This window comes from Littorina saxatilis, linkage group LG3, assembly GCF_037325665.1.
Source record: "Littorina saxatilis isolate snail1 linkage group LG3, US_GU_Lsax_2.0, whole genome shotgun sequence".
Taxonomy (NCBI): Eukaryota; Metazoa; Mollusca; class Gastropoda; order Littorinimorpha; family Littorinidae; genus Littorina; species Littorina saxatilis.
In genome coordinates this window covers 52,876,542-52,891,558 of record NC_090247.1, presented here as the reverse complement: position 1 = coordinate 52,891,558, position 15,017 = coordinate 52,876,542, and the positions used below count along the sequence as shown (strand labels likewise).

At 41.3% G+C, this 15,017-nt stretch overlaps 1 protein-coding gene across 2 annotated transcripts in view; it reads right to left on the bottom strand.

Moving 5' to 3' along the window:
- The window catches only part of LOC138962636 (dynein axonemal heavy chain 1-like), a 179,987-nt gene that overhangs the window by 86,817 nt on the left and 78,153 nt on the right, over window positions 1-15,017 (bottom strand). For both annotated transcript variants that reach the window (XM_070334533.1, XM_070334534.1), the window contains exons 27-33: window positions 11,391-11,506; window positions 8,852-9,037; window positions 8,011-8,127; window positions 7,668-7,758; window positions 6,590-6,687; window positions 4,760-4,865; window positions 3,882-3,995 (exon numbers count right to left, since the gene is read on the bottom strand). In XM_070334533.1, the coding sequence (XP_070190634.1) occupies window positions 3,882-3,995; window positions 4,760-4,865; window positions 6,590-6,687; window positions 7,668-7,758; window positions 8,011-8,127; window positions 8,852-9,037; window positions 11,391-11,506 (828 nt within the window). The remainder of the gene's footprint in view (window positions 1-3,881; window positions 3,996-4,759; window positions 4,866-6,589; window positions 6,688-7,667; window positions 7,759-8,010; window positions 8,128-8,851; window positions 9,038-11,390; window positions 11,507-15,017) is intronic.

Here is a 15,017-nt window from a genome sequence, read left to right as displayed (position 1 = left end):
ACCAAAGTCATTAATTAATTTTTAAGCCACCAAGCTGAAATGCAATACCGAAGTCCGGGCTTCATCGAAGATTACTTGACCAAAATTTCAACCAATTTGGTTGAAAAATGAGGGCGTGACAGTGCCGCCTCAACTTTCACGAAAAGCCGGATATGACGTCATCAAAGACATTTATCAAACAAGAAGAGCAAACGCTCGATCGAGTCACTTTCGCAGTTCTGAATATTATATGAGGCATCAGATGGACAGGAAGAAATTGCTATTCACAACACAACACAATGAGTCACGTTCACATAAAATTTGAGCCCGGTCACTTTTATAGTTTCCGAGAAAAGCCCAACGTTAAGTTGTGTTGCCGAACAGAAAAGGCTAGTTATCTCCCTTGTTTTTCTGATAACGTTCGTAAAAGGCTACAGATGTAAATACTTTGATGTAAAGAATAATCCTACAAAGTTTCAATCACATCCGATGAACTTTGTCAAAGATATAAAATGTCTAATTTTTCCTTTGACGCTGACCTGTGACCTTGAAAAAGGTCAAAGGTCAACGAAACCATCGTTAAAGTGTAGAGGTCATTGGAGGTCACGACTAAACAAAATATGAGCCCGATCGCTTTGATAGTTTCCGAGAAAAGTCCAACGTTAAGGTGGTGTCTACGGACGGCCGGCCGGACGGCCGGCCGGACAGACTAACACTGACCGATTACATAGAGTCACTTTTTCTCAAGTGACTCAAAAAATGAAAAAAACGTTCGGGGATTTCATACTCAGGAACTCTCATGTCAAATTTCATAAAGATCGGTCCAGTAGTTTAGTCTGAATCGCTCTACACACACACACACACAGACAGACAGACAGACAGACGCACATACACCACGACCCTCGTTTCGATTCCCCCTCGATGTTAAAATATTTAGTCAAAACTTGACTAAATATAAAAAGAATAATATCAAGTGAATGGCAGGATTTTTTTTTTTTTTTTTTTTTTTTTTTTTTCCGGCGGATTTCCGCCGATCGGCGGAAGAGTACCATGCCATACTGTCAAGACATGAATGCATAGCATACAAGCTATCAAAGGGGATGTAACCCATACCGACAGTGCATCTTTTGATTTTGTGGCTGAAGCCAAAACACAAGCATATATAAACTACTCACAAAAAGTTAGGGAACACCCTTCATTTTCATGTGTTTTTGCAAATCGATGCTATTGTCAAAACTTTGCAAGCTACAACGCTGATCTTACACACACGCACAGAGTGGACTCCTGCCTTTGTTGTACAGGCTTGGTGTGCTGCACGTGCTACTCGGCAGTCAGTGGCTGAGCGTTGAAAATTGGTGAAAAGTTGGAAAATGTTACCGTTTTATGCTGACTCACCATTTTTTCTATAGCGTGTTTCTGACAAAATGAATACGAATACGAATACGAATACGAATATGAATACTTTATTATCTCATACAGAGAAATTTCAGTGTGGTGCACATTAAAAGACAAAACAAATAATAAGACAACAGATAAAAACACCATACGAAGCATACTACACTCGCGCACGCATATGTACACTAACAGGAATAGTAACATGATTCCAAATAGGTTAAAAGTTTAACGCTAAAAACTATCATTATCACAGGACTAGATATGTCATTGAACAATATTTATCACAGGACTAGTCATTCGAGGGTTATCACATTCATTCATCACAGAAATCAGTGCATATGTTCACCGGTACACATACTAGTTTTAATTAACTTAGGTATTTAAAAAGCCAATTGACTTTGGAATAAAACTGTTCTTAGTTCTGAGCGTGCGGAATCTGGGAGTGCGGAGGCGACGTCCTGAGGGCAGGACCTCAAAGTGGTGAGCGAGCACATGACTACTATCCTGGATGATGCAACGGGCCTTTCGCACCACACGTCGTTCATACAGCACAGTCAATCCTTCCTGTCTCACCCCCACAATCTTACCACATGTGTTCACCACCCGCCCAAGCACATTCTTACTCTTCACACACAGACCTCCATACCAGCAGATGAAAGAGAAAGTGAGAATGGATTCAATGAATGAAGTATAGAATGTTTGGAGGATGCGGCTGTTGATGTTCAGACTTCTGAGCTTTTGTAAGCAGTAGATTCTTGACTGACACTTCTTGTGGATAGCTTTAGTGTTTGAGGAGAAATTTAGTTTGTTGTCAATGACTGTTCCGAGATATTTGTATTCAGTCACTCGCTCAACTTTCACACCATCTATGTACAAATCTGAAACTGTAGCTGGGTTTTTGCGAAAGTCAATAACTAGCTCTTTTGTTTTTGTTACATTTAGGGCTAAATAGTTATCTTTACACCAGGAGCTGAAATTTTGAACTTCAGAAAAATAAATAGAATCAGAGTCAGACAGGTCTTCAAGGGCAGAATCGTCAGAATATTTCACAAGAGGGGTCGTAACAGTGCCTTGACAATCGTTAGTGTATAATGTGAACAGAACTGGAGACAATACTGTGCCCTGAGGGGCTCCAGTAGAAGTACTAACTATGGATGAAAGTGCGCTATGGAAACGGACGGACTGGGTTCTGTTCACTAGAAATTGTGTGATCCAAAGGACGAGTCTGGGAGTGACGTTGTAAGAAAGCAGTTTTTGAACAAGCAGGTGAGGTTGTATTGTGTTGAAAGCAGATGAAAAGTCTATAAATAGAATACGGACGAAGGAACCAGGTTTTTCTAAGTGACTATATGCTTGTTGCAGAAGTGTGAGTGTGGCGTCATCTGTACCTCTGTTTTTCTTGTAGGCAAACTGAAAAGGGTCCATGAAAGGTTGTGTGCAGTTGAGAAGACGAGGCAGAAGGATGCGTTCAAAACATTTCATTACTACCGAAGTGAGGGCAACTGGACGATAGTCATTGAGCTGTTTGGGTCTACTGTTTTTAGGAACGGGACAGATGGTTGACTTTTTCCACACATCAGGAACAATACAGTCCCTGAGTGACCAATTGAAAAGCTGACTGAAAACTACAGACAACTGTGCTGCACACCACTTCAAGGTCCTGCCCCCAAGACCATCAGGACCAACAGCCTTACGCACCTTAAGTTTCTGAAAAACAGACTGCACCACATCACCCTCGATCTCGAAGTCGTCGTCGTCAGAAATTTTCTCTTTTAAGTTTAGAATGGTGTCATCTAAAACACTCCCTACATCGTCGCGTTCGAATCGGCAGTAAAACGTATTCAGGTCCTGTGCCATGTTTTGTTGGTCTTCTAAAGGGAGAGTACAACTGGGTTTCTGTTTTGTTTGACCTGACAGAGTTCTCACTGCACTGATGCACTGCACGTGGAAGCTTGATGCTTTGACTGTGAAAACTGGTAACAGAGGAAGAGCCATAGGGTGGTTCCAAGACGGTGTTGGCGTACGGGAGATTGCCAAAAGGCTTCTGTGGTGTGGTGGCAATCTCCCGTACGCCAACACCGTCTTGGAACCACCCTATGGCTCTTCCTCTGTCCAGCAGGCTTAACTTCTGTCGTCCGACCATCGTGATGTTGTGCCCTGGTCCGCCCAGGCCCTGGCTTTTATTGAGTAACCAGTGACCAGTTTTCACAGTCAAAGCATCAAGCTTCCACGTGCAGTGCATCATTTTGTCAGAAACACGCTATAGAAAAAATGGTGAGTCAGCATAAAACGGTAACATTATCCAACTTTTCACCAATTTTCAACGCTCAGCCACTGACGCCCGAGTAGCACGTGCAGCACACCAAGCCTGTACAACAAAGGCAGGAGTCCATTCTGTGCGTGTGTGTAAGATCAGCGTTGTAGCTTGCAAAGTTTTGACAATAGCATCGATTTGCAAAAACACATGAAAATGAAGGGTGTTCCCTAACTTTTTGTGAGTAGTTTACCTTCAAGTTGTCAGGCAGCTCCGTGCGGCCAGCATAACCCGGGTTCATGGTGATGAACACAGCACAGGACACCTTCAGAACCAGCTCCACGCCCTCAAAGATGAACCTGTCCAGCTGCCAGGCAAAGATACATACAAAATAAAAATCATACAAGTCACCCACCTCACGACTTAGTATTCTGTGCTTTTCATAAATGCTGTTTTCTAAAACAAAACAAAAGTAGTATTTTAGTAGGGTATTTTGTTGTTATATTTTTATCTGGCTGAAGTATGTCTAACAAGTTTCACACATTTTTCAAGTTTTTAATTAGGTTTTGGCCCCAGGGGGCTAAGAAACCACACAACAACAAAATTAATCCAATATGAACAATATTAATTGACTGATGTTTAAGTAGTGAAAACTAGCTGACTTTGTCCTATATTTTATTCTTTTAATTTGGCAAAGTGAACGTATAAAGTGTTTTTTATGAATGTTCTCGCTAAAATCAAACTGAACAAAAAAGTGTTTGAGTGGTGATCGAAGGCTGACTTTAATTTTCAACAAAAAATTTTTTTGTTACCTCAGAAAAATTACCTGTATCAAGTGTTTAGGAATATTCTTGCCCAGAAAAGTGGTGAAGGCTGACTTTAATTTTCAACTAAATTTTACTTTGTTACGTCAGAAAAATTACCTGTATCAAGTGTTTAGGAATATTCTTGCCCAGAAAATTGTTTTTTGCTGCAACAGTTGACTCACATCTGAAAAACTGTCTGTATCAAGTGCTTCCTATAAATGTAGTTGGCAAGAAAATGTGTATCAGTGATGTAAAATGACCTTTTGACCTGAACTAATTTTCAAATCAAAACACAAGTCCATGATGTCAAAGGTAGTTAATTTACCCGTTGCTCTTGCGCTTTATGTATGGTGGTGATCTGCTGAGCCACCACAGACAACACCTCAATGTCGATGCGGTTGAACTCGTCAAAACAAGCCCATGCACCAGAACTGAAAGTCAACAGCAATGTGCAACGGGACGTGATCATGCAAAATAAACATGGCAGTGAAAAAAAACGTGACAGAAAAAACAAAAAACAAACAAGAAGGGCAAAGCCCATACGACTGACATGCTTGACCTTGACCTTTACATGACCTTGACCTTCAGGGTCAAGGTCACATAACTAAACCTAGCAATGACATCATACACTAAGAACTGCTTTACACATTTTTCCTACCAAAATACATGTGACCTTGACCCAAGGTCAAGGTCATCCAAGGTCATGCAACACAAAGCTGTTAATTCAAGACATAGGAAGTACAATGGTGCTTATTGGCTCTTTGTACCATGAGATATGGTCACTTTTAGTGGTTCACTACCTTATTTTGGTCACATTTCATAAGGGTCAAAGTGACCTTGACCTTAATCATATGTGACCAAATGTGTCTCATGATGAAAGCATAACATGTGCCCCACATAATTTTTAAGTTTGAAACAGTTATCTTCCATAGTTCAGGGTCAAGGTCACTTCAAAATATGTATACAATCCAACTTTGAAGAGCTCCTGTGACCTTGACCTTGAAGCAAGGTAAACCAAACTGGTATCAAAAGATGGGGCTTACTTTGCCCTATATATCATATATAGGTGAGGTATTGAATCTCAAAAACTTCAGAGAAAATGGGAAAAATGTGAAAAATAGCTGTTTTTTAGACAACATTTATGGCCCCTGCGACCTTGACCTTGAAGCAAGGTCAAGATGCTATGTATGTTTTTTGGGGCCTTGTCATCATACACCATCTTGCCAAATTTGGTACTGATAGACTGAATAGTGTCCAAGAAATATCCAACGTTAAAGTTTTCCGGACGGCCGGACGGACGTCCGGACGGACGGGGGGGACGGACGACTCGGGTGAGTACATAGACTCACTTTTGCTTCGCATGTGAGTCAAAAAACAAACAATTCTCTGAACAACCAAGACACATGCAAAACTGTCAACATCTTCAATAGGAAATACCACCCCTGGCCCAGTGATAAAAGAAGAAGAAAACAAGAGGCGAAGCCTTCAAGGCTCACGTAAGAAATAGACAAACAGTAACACAAACTCAATCACTCCGTCACACATACACACCCACACACACAGTAAGCTTAGGTGACACTGTGCAAGAAAGAGAGACACTAGATCTAGATCTGTCTGTCTGCATGTAGCCTACTTACAGGGACACGACTGCCAAATAGTCTCGGCCCGCTCAAAATAACAATGACCGAGACCACACACACCACGCGAGAGAGAAAGACTACAGGGAGGCATGCCGTCATGATGCATTAATTGACGTCAAACACTTTTGACCGTGACGTAATCTTATGCGAGCTTTATCCATAGTCTTGGATAACCACTCACACATAGACTCGGAAATGTTAAAGTTTCTACCACAGACATACACACGCACACACACACACACGCACAAACGCACAGACAGACAAAGTTACGATCGCATAGGCTACACTTCGTGAGCCAACCAGTGAACTCCTGCATAAAGACTTTCCTAGGTAAGGATTCAAGATTTCTTCCTTTCCATGTCAACCTCATTGTAATTCATCAATTCAAATCTCATGCTTGTCATTTATATGGGAAGGAGGAAATCGTTAAAAACGCATTTCCAGCACATACAAAATGACAAGCCTTGGAGAACTCGGAACTCAAGAAGAAAATAGAGAGTGCATGTGCAACAGACCTTGCCAGTCCCTTGAAGAACTTGCCCATGGCCATGAAGTCCAGCTGGTCAGAGCAGTTGAACACCACACACTGGATGGCAAAGGCCTTGGCCAGATCCTGCAACAGCGTGCAAGAAAATTATTTTTAACCGTCAGTAGTGGAGTGGAGTGTAGAGTGGTGTGGTATGTGCATGCGTGTGTGTGTTTCTGTGTGTGTGCATGTGTGTCTGTGTGCATTTGTGGGTGTCTGTGTGTGCATGGGTGTTTAGACAGGTTTTTAGAAAACAAAATGTGAAAAGACCTGCAGCTGATGATTGTGAGTAAATTAAACGTTTCATGCTTTGTTTGTTAATGTATTTATTTATTCAAATGCAGTCAAGGGATCCTTTCCAGTTGAGAAACACAAGAACCCCGCCTTCCATGTTTCCTAAGAGTTTTTGTTCTAAAGTCTGTTGTGATACAGTCAGACCTGCAAACCCACCTGAAGTCTCAGCCTCAGGTGTAGCAATTTTTCAGGAATTTTCAGCGTAGCAAATGGTGTTTAAGTGTAGCATTTTCTAAGATGCATTCCCACATCTGCATTTATGCCATCTTGCACAAGAATTGACATGTTTAATAAATTTTCATGAGAATGCAGAAACATAAAATGCCAATAGACGATGTTCGAAAATAACTTTTGCTGCCGAAAAAACCAGGGCAAACAAACCCGCGTGACAAAGGCTAATTATTAGCGAGCGGTGTGTTGCTACACGTTGTCAGCGAGCACGTGTAAGACACGCAACTCAATAGTGATTGGCCTATTTTGTCACGCGGTTTTGTTTGCCCTGTTTTTTACCGCAGCAAAGGTTATTTCCGAAATTGGTCTTTTGGCATTAGAGAGTATCTGCAGCGCCACTTTTCAGTGTAGACGATGTTTTCTGACCAATTTTGTGACCGCTACATGGAGTGGGAAGCAGTATTGAGTACCAGGGTTCAGTTCAAAAGAGGGAACTGATGCATGCTTGTGATTATTTGTTTAAGCTTAGCAATCTTTAGCTTGGTGTAGCAATTGCTCTTAAAACATAGCAGCTCTGTACAGCACATGACAGCTTGCAGTACCTTGGTGGTTTCTGTCTTTCCAGTACCAGCAGGTCCAGCGGGGGCACCACCAAACTTGAGATGGAGAGCTCCGGTCAGTGTCAGGTAGCATCTGAAATCATGCCGTCACATTATAAATGATAAAATCAAATTTTCGAGCAGAAAAAGTGAACGTACAGATCCAAAAACAAAGAGACAGCCAACAAAGAACGTACAGATGTTTCTTTGGTTTTTTTCCAGTTAAGGTAACGTTTTGTTTTGTTTTAAATATAACGTTCCAATAACATACCTTTCTTGTTTTTTTATTTCAAATTTTCAAGATTATAAAGCATCATGGGTCAAAAGTACATTTTGTGGCACAGACCTGTCGGTGAGAGGGGTGATGACGAGACGTCCAGTGTTGCCCAGGTACTCATAGGCGTAGGGAAACTGGGCGTTGACCGCACGCTGGTACAGGTTCTCATCCTCCAGCCAGTAGTACCTGCAAACACCACAGCAGTCAGTTACAGTGGAACCCCCCCCCCCCCCCCTTTTAAGACCTTCACAAATCTGGGAAAATCAGGTCTAAAAAAAGAGGGATGCTTAAAATTGGGGTAAATTTACAGCAGTTATAGACAGAAAGTCTGAGAAAACAGGGTCTTAAAAGGGAGGAAGCTTTATAAATTGTGGGGGGGGGGGGGGGGGGCGGGGATGTAGCTCAGTTGGTAGCGCGCTGGATTTGTATCCAGTTGGCCGCTGTCAGCGTGAGTTCGTCCCCACATTCGGCGAGAGATTTATTTCTCAGAGTCAACTTTGTGTGCAGACTCCTCGGTGTCCGAACACCCCCGTGTGTACACGCAAGCACAAGACCAAGTGCGCACGAAAAAGATCCTGTAATCCATGTCAGAGTTCGGTGGGTTATAGAAACACGAAAATACCCAGCATGCTTCCTCCGAAAGCGGCGCATGGCTGCCTAAATGGCGGGGTAAAAACGGTCATACACGTAAAATTCCACTCGTGCAAAAAATTGCCCATTTCTAGAAATATAAGTGAAGTTTCCTCATTCAGGAAGTAGACAAAGCCTTGTCACTTTTGACGGCGATGTGCCCCGATTTAAAAACTTTTTCAGATCGGAGTGATCGGCATGGTCGTGCTAAGGACATAGCGCTGTAAGACTGGGGTATAAGGCACACATGCTAGCAAATACAAATTCTGTTTTATCTCACCTGAGCTGACTGATCCACTCAAAGGCGTTGGCGCTGGTGACTTCCTCCTTCACCATGTTGCCCACAACGTCTCGGGCATGCACCTCAATCACGATGAGCGCCGACAGTGTCATGCGGCCGATCTTCGAGATGTCCTGTCTCACCAGGTTTCGCAGGTCGTCCAACTGGGACAGCAGAATCTCGTTTCTGTTGGAAAAGACGCAAGAAATTGTCAACTGTGGTTCAGTTTTGAGAAACAAAAGAAAGTTCCAGTTGTTCCTGTCTTTAAAGATCACCCAAAGGACCGACCAAAAGTGGTCGTTATTGAAAGGGGAATACGAACTGGTCACTGTCGCCTCAACGCCCACATGTTCAGGAAGCTGAAGCTGACCCCATCACCAACCTGTCCCTGTGGTCTGGAAGACCAGACTCCAGAACATGTCTTAATGACATGCCCCCAACTCAAACCAATCAGAGACAAAGTGTGGCCAGCATCAGTCCCTCTCCGCACCAAACTCTATGGGAGCAGACAAGACCTGGAAACCAAGACGTCATTCGTCTCGCAGACTAAACTGATGGTGTGACGGCGAACGCAAGAAGAAGAAGAAGAAGAAAGGGGAATTGGTAGAGGTTACATGCCGAGTCTCAGTGATTATTAAAAATAATGGTCGAAGTTAGCGGATCATGAAAAATGCGAACTTCAGCGAGCTTTTTCATGACCGCGAACTGAGACCATTATTTTTAATAATCACTGAGACGAGGTGTGTAACCTTTTTATTCCTCCTTTCTTCAGTTATTCAAAGAAAAGAGGAGTTTTTGTGCGAAAGTTTGATCAAATTTTATTCACTCAACCAGTCAACCTGCGCAAGGCGATCGATCAATGCGCGGTTGTATAGTTCCGTGCAAATCATTCCATTCTGTTAACACTTCTTGTCAGTTCCCCTGTTTTGGACTAAAAATCAAGTAAACAGATATGTTGTTATTCTGCTGTGGCGGTAAAGGCAGATATTGTGTGTTCTATTCATGTTTTGGTCAGTATCGCTTAGGATAATGTTCTTTCGTCAAATGGGACTAGCAGACGAACTTTTACACCCGTGTTCCAACGCTAAAAACTGTACTGAAGTTCAGTTTTCTGGGGAAAATAGTGTATGAAACCGCTTAATGTTCTTTAAATTGATGAGATGTGTGCATTTGGTTGCGTGTTATCTGTTTATAAAATGAAATATTGTTGAAAACTGACCGTCGGATTGCAATCTGTTGTCGAAGAAACGGGAGTGAAAAGAAATTTGAAAGGGGAACTACTCTTGTCGGTAGACAAAGTATGAGAGTTACTTGCCTTGGGAATTTGCTTGTGTTGAACGTTTGTGCGCGGCAGATCTAGATTCAGAAAACAACGGAACTCATGGATTTTATATGGAGATTCATGCGTTCAAGCCTGTAGTTGTTAATTTAAATGCGGTATGTTTGTATTGTTTGCTCCAGAGATGTATACTTCGTACATTAGAGCGTTCGGAACTTTTTAGTCGCAAAAATAGTTCCGACACAGAACAGCTTCTCAACCCATTGCGCTATCGAGGATTCAGGCTGATGCTGGCTCGTTATTTGTTTGGTTGCTGGGTGTTTATCGAAAAATAACTAGCTCTAAAAGTTTACAGAGGTAAAGAAGCAGAAGGGGGAATAATGCAGAATAAACCTCGTCAGGGATCTTTAGGGGTACATAGGTCATTCAAGTCAGGTTGTTGTTATCAAGACGTGGTCGCTAAGGCAGGTTGGATAGTATCTTTAAAGATAGCAGGATAATCATTTGACATAGACTTTCCGCAAAAAGCCAAAACCTTATTCAAAGCTCAAAAATACTTTCTCGTCAATTCAGCAGATCTGCCAAACTTTTTGATGTCAAGGGTAAGGTGACAGCAAGAACTGCCATAAACTTTAGAAAAATGCGGAAACTTGTATGTCCATTTCAGGCTTCAGCGGATTTGTCAAAGAAAACAAATCCTAGCAAAATCCTTGTACAGACAACAACAGTGAGAGTTATGTGGAATCAGTCTCCTGGCACCTGAGAGAATAGGTAGCACTGAAATGAATAAAAGCCTGGGCAATATCCCGATAAAGCTTCATCGTCACACTGAACGAATCTTATTCTTCTCTCAGTATGTGACGTCACTTCCACAGGCTATATTTGGAAAAGAAAGAATGATGCAAGCAGAGCGCAGCCTCCGATGTGACATACAGTGGAACCCCCCTTTTAAGACCCCCCAATTTAAGACTCCCTCCCTTTCTAAAACCTGTTTTCTCAAACTTTCTCTTCATAACCTCTGTAAATTTACCATTTTAAGACTCCTTCCTTTTTAAAAACTTGATTTTCTCAGATTTTTGGAGGTCTTAAAAGGGGGGTTCTACTGTACCCTGCACCATATGTGGGGGAATGCTGTGTCTCCAAGATTGGCCTTTTAAGCTATTGAACTGTTTGCCACTCATCAGCTGCACCGACTCCATCAATCCTTATCATCACGCTGGAGTATGCCAAGGGCTTTCATTCTTTTCTCGTCTGTCTTACCTCTCCTTAAGGGTGTTGTGCTCCAGTGCCTCCGTCACCTCCGAACTCCAGTACGTCTGGCAGCCAGCGATTACCACCTGTCCCGGCCAGTTCAGCACCCAGTCCTTGCGTGGGGTCTGAAAAAAAAACCCATCAAATTGAGGCATTGGATACTGAATTTGCCAAAAACAACACAAGTCTAATAGCATGCCTATCCCACCAACAACCCCCCCCCCCTTTCCCATCCAAGAATGTTTGGGAAAAAAATGATGCAAAATCGTGCAATCATGTACGATCTGGGGATCTCAGGAATGATCTCTGTAACTTTCTTTGACAATGCTGAAAATCCACAAATCGCCAAAAAAATCTCAAGCCTGTGATGCAAGCTTTTCAACTGAGGAAATAGATCTGGTTCTCAAAAAGCCATGCCAATAACTGTGTGTGTGTGTGTGTGTGTGTGTGTGTGTGTGTGTGTGTGTGTGTGTGTGTGTGTGTGTCACTGTGTGTGTGTGTGCACATGTGTGTGTGCACATGTGTGTGTGTGTGCGTGTGTGTGTGTGTGTGTGTGCTTGTAATCGTGTCAAAGTGAGGTCACAGAGCAGTTAACATCCTCTTGAAATGGGGCTCTGAAAAAAAGTGGGGTCTCATTTTATGAACCCATTTTTTTCAAAGCATGTACAATGCAGGAAATCTCATTTTATCATCAAAAAAATTGATTTGAACAGGATGTCTCATTTTGACATTTTTTCCGGTTAGCTGTGTTTACGGATTTCACACACCGCCGTGTGTTTCGAATCGGTTTTTTCCTGGTTATGGGGAAGTCACTCTCTAGACTCGCTCTGCATGACGTCACTTCCTAATGCCGCCGAAGATATGGACTCTTCAAAGTGTGGAAAAAGTAAGGATTTTATCATTTCCTGACCTATATTATATGATTCGCCTTGTCTTTTTGGTATTTTAATAGTTCATTAGCATATATTTGGTTCAAATGTACCTTTCTGTTATTGCAAAAGCGACTGTTCACACTGATGCGACTGATCGCTCAATGTAGTCTATCTAGACGGCCAAATGGCGCTGTGACTTTTCATGCGTTTTCAGCATGTTTGTTGTTTTTGTTTTTCAAACAGAAAATATTGTTAAGAACATTTAACCCTTCAATAAGTAAGTGTTAGAAACAATATTCCATTGACGTTTTTATTGACTTTGAACCAGATTTCCACCGGACTAAGAGTTTGAATACCACTCGCCCTTTCAGTTCAGATTAAATGCTAGTTTCAAAGAAAAATTATTTTATCGTCATCAAAAGCACCGAATCTCAACAATCCGCTCAAAAACGTGTTGTTGTTGTTGTTGTTGTTGTTGTTGTTGTTGTTGTTGTTGTTGTTGTTGTTGTTGTTGTTGTTGTTGTTGTTGTTGTTTTAAACAAGATTTGCCTTCGGATGGTTTTTAAAATGTGTTGAACACGCACAGAAAGTCACAAATGTACCCAAATGCGATCACTCTTTGTAAGTTTGAACAATGGGGAAGAGGGAGGGGGTAGCTGAAACAAACAACTTTGGAAGTACCGTACTAGATCTGAACAAAGGATTCATGGTTTTAGTATTGAGAGCTTTCTTTTTCTTTGCTTGCATCAAATTGCAATAGTAATGTGAAGCTGTGGAGACTGGAATGGAATAATGCACACAAACCACACTGACTGTATTATTGGTGCTTTGTTTTGGACAAAGTAATGGTGCCAAGTTTCACTTTCACATCATTTTGATTTTCTTTCTGTGCAAAAAATGATAACCTCTAAGATCGTGTTATTATGAAATTGCCCTTTAAAAAGTTCTAGCTTGAACACCCCATTTTAGGGAGGCTTCAAATTACTTGACGTCTCTAGTATTAAATTAAAAGTATTAGAATTCCATTTATTATTGTAAAAGATCTTGCTTCTTGATTTTCTTCCAGAGCGAAGAAGAGCTTCCCCTCCTCCAAGCCGAGGACAACAGATGGTAATGGCTGCCATCAAAAAAATACACCAGGAAACTCCAAGAGATGAGGTGCATCTTGGTATGTAGCTGAAACGATTGTTTTTGTCAAGGTCATTTTTCCTGCTTAATTTCGGGTCCACTAGAATGCGTTTGTTTTATAATTCATTGTAAAAATATCATCTGCACACACCCCAGGAAATTTCCCATTGGATATAATTTAAGACCTTAAAAATGTGATCATACTAGATTAAAACACCAAAGTGACCGAAACATCAGGAAAGACAGCACCAGTTTGTGTTTTAACTTTTATAATTCTTATTTTTATTATATTTAATTTTTTTTTTTAAATCTTGATTCTTTACGCCGAAAAACTTCCCCTCTTCTAGACCAAAGACATCAGATTGTAACTGCTGCCATGAAAAAAATACGTCATGAACCTTCAAGAGACGAGGTGCATCTTGGTATGTACTTTCATGAAAGGGCTAATCTAAACTGTTGAGGTTAATTAAAGCATATTTGTTACAATGTTGTTTTGTTTTTTATGCACACGTTAATGCTTTCATTGTTGTCATGGTATTTTGTGATTCTCAGTTGAAGACATTGCAGATTACCCAACCTTTTGGTAGTGTACATGATAGATATACTTTTCCTTTAGCTTCATCTCTATGCATTTTTTTTAATGTGTATTAAGAATATGCACACTTTTCATCTTTCTTCCCTTGCACATTCCTTCACACCCACCATCCCACCATCTCCGAACAAACAGTTCTTGTCCATCCTTTTCAAAGAAAAACAAGTTGCGTAAGGCGAAATTACTACATTTAGTCAAGCTGTGGAACTCACAGAATGAAACTGAACGCACTGCATTTTTTCACAATGACCGTAGTCCGCCGCTTGTGCTAAACAGAGTGAAACTGACGAGCCTGTTTAGCGCGGTAGTGGTAAATTTCGCTGTGCTGCATAGCACGCTTTTCTGTACCTCTCTTCGTTTTAACTTTCTGAGCGTGTTTTTAATCCAAATATATCATATCTATATGTTTTTGTAATCAGGAACGGACAAAAAATAAGATGAAATTGTTATTAAATCGATTTCGGAAATTTAATTTTAATCATATTTTTTATATTTTTAATTTTCAGAGCTTGTTTTTAATCCGAATATAGGCTCCGAGCGATGACGTCACGTTTCTAACCCTAACAGAACGCGTCCGCCATTTTGGGAAGCTTCCGCCTTAGCGTCACTCTCTCCGTCTTTGTGCACTTTTGATTCCGCCGTTCTCGTCAATTATACCACATCTGTATGAAGTGTGTGTGGAGGGGGGAGGGGGGTATTTATAAACAAAACCACTTGATGCCATGAGGACAGAAATTTGGGAAAAAGAATAAAGTCTGCAAACCAAACTTAGCACAACTACAATAGAACAGGATGAGTGAGTGATCAGGGTGAATGAGTTAGTTAAACTGTGACTGAATATCTATTGATTGATTGATATTAAAGTGAACATTAGGGGGGAGGGGGGTTAGAAATGCACCATTGTGCACTCGCCTTGATGTAAGGAACATTACTGCAGTCTCCAACAGCTTCAAAGTGGGTTAGACAGGCTCTTGATAAAGACTGAGGCAAAATCACACATTGTCTTGTAAGAAGGAAAAATCTTCATTTGTCACCTTTCTGCAC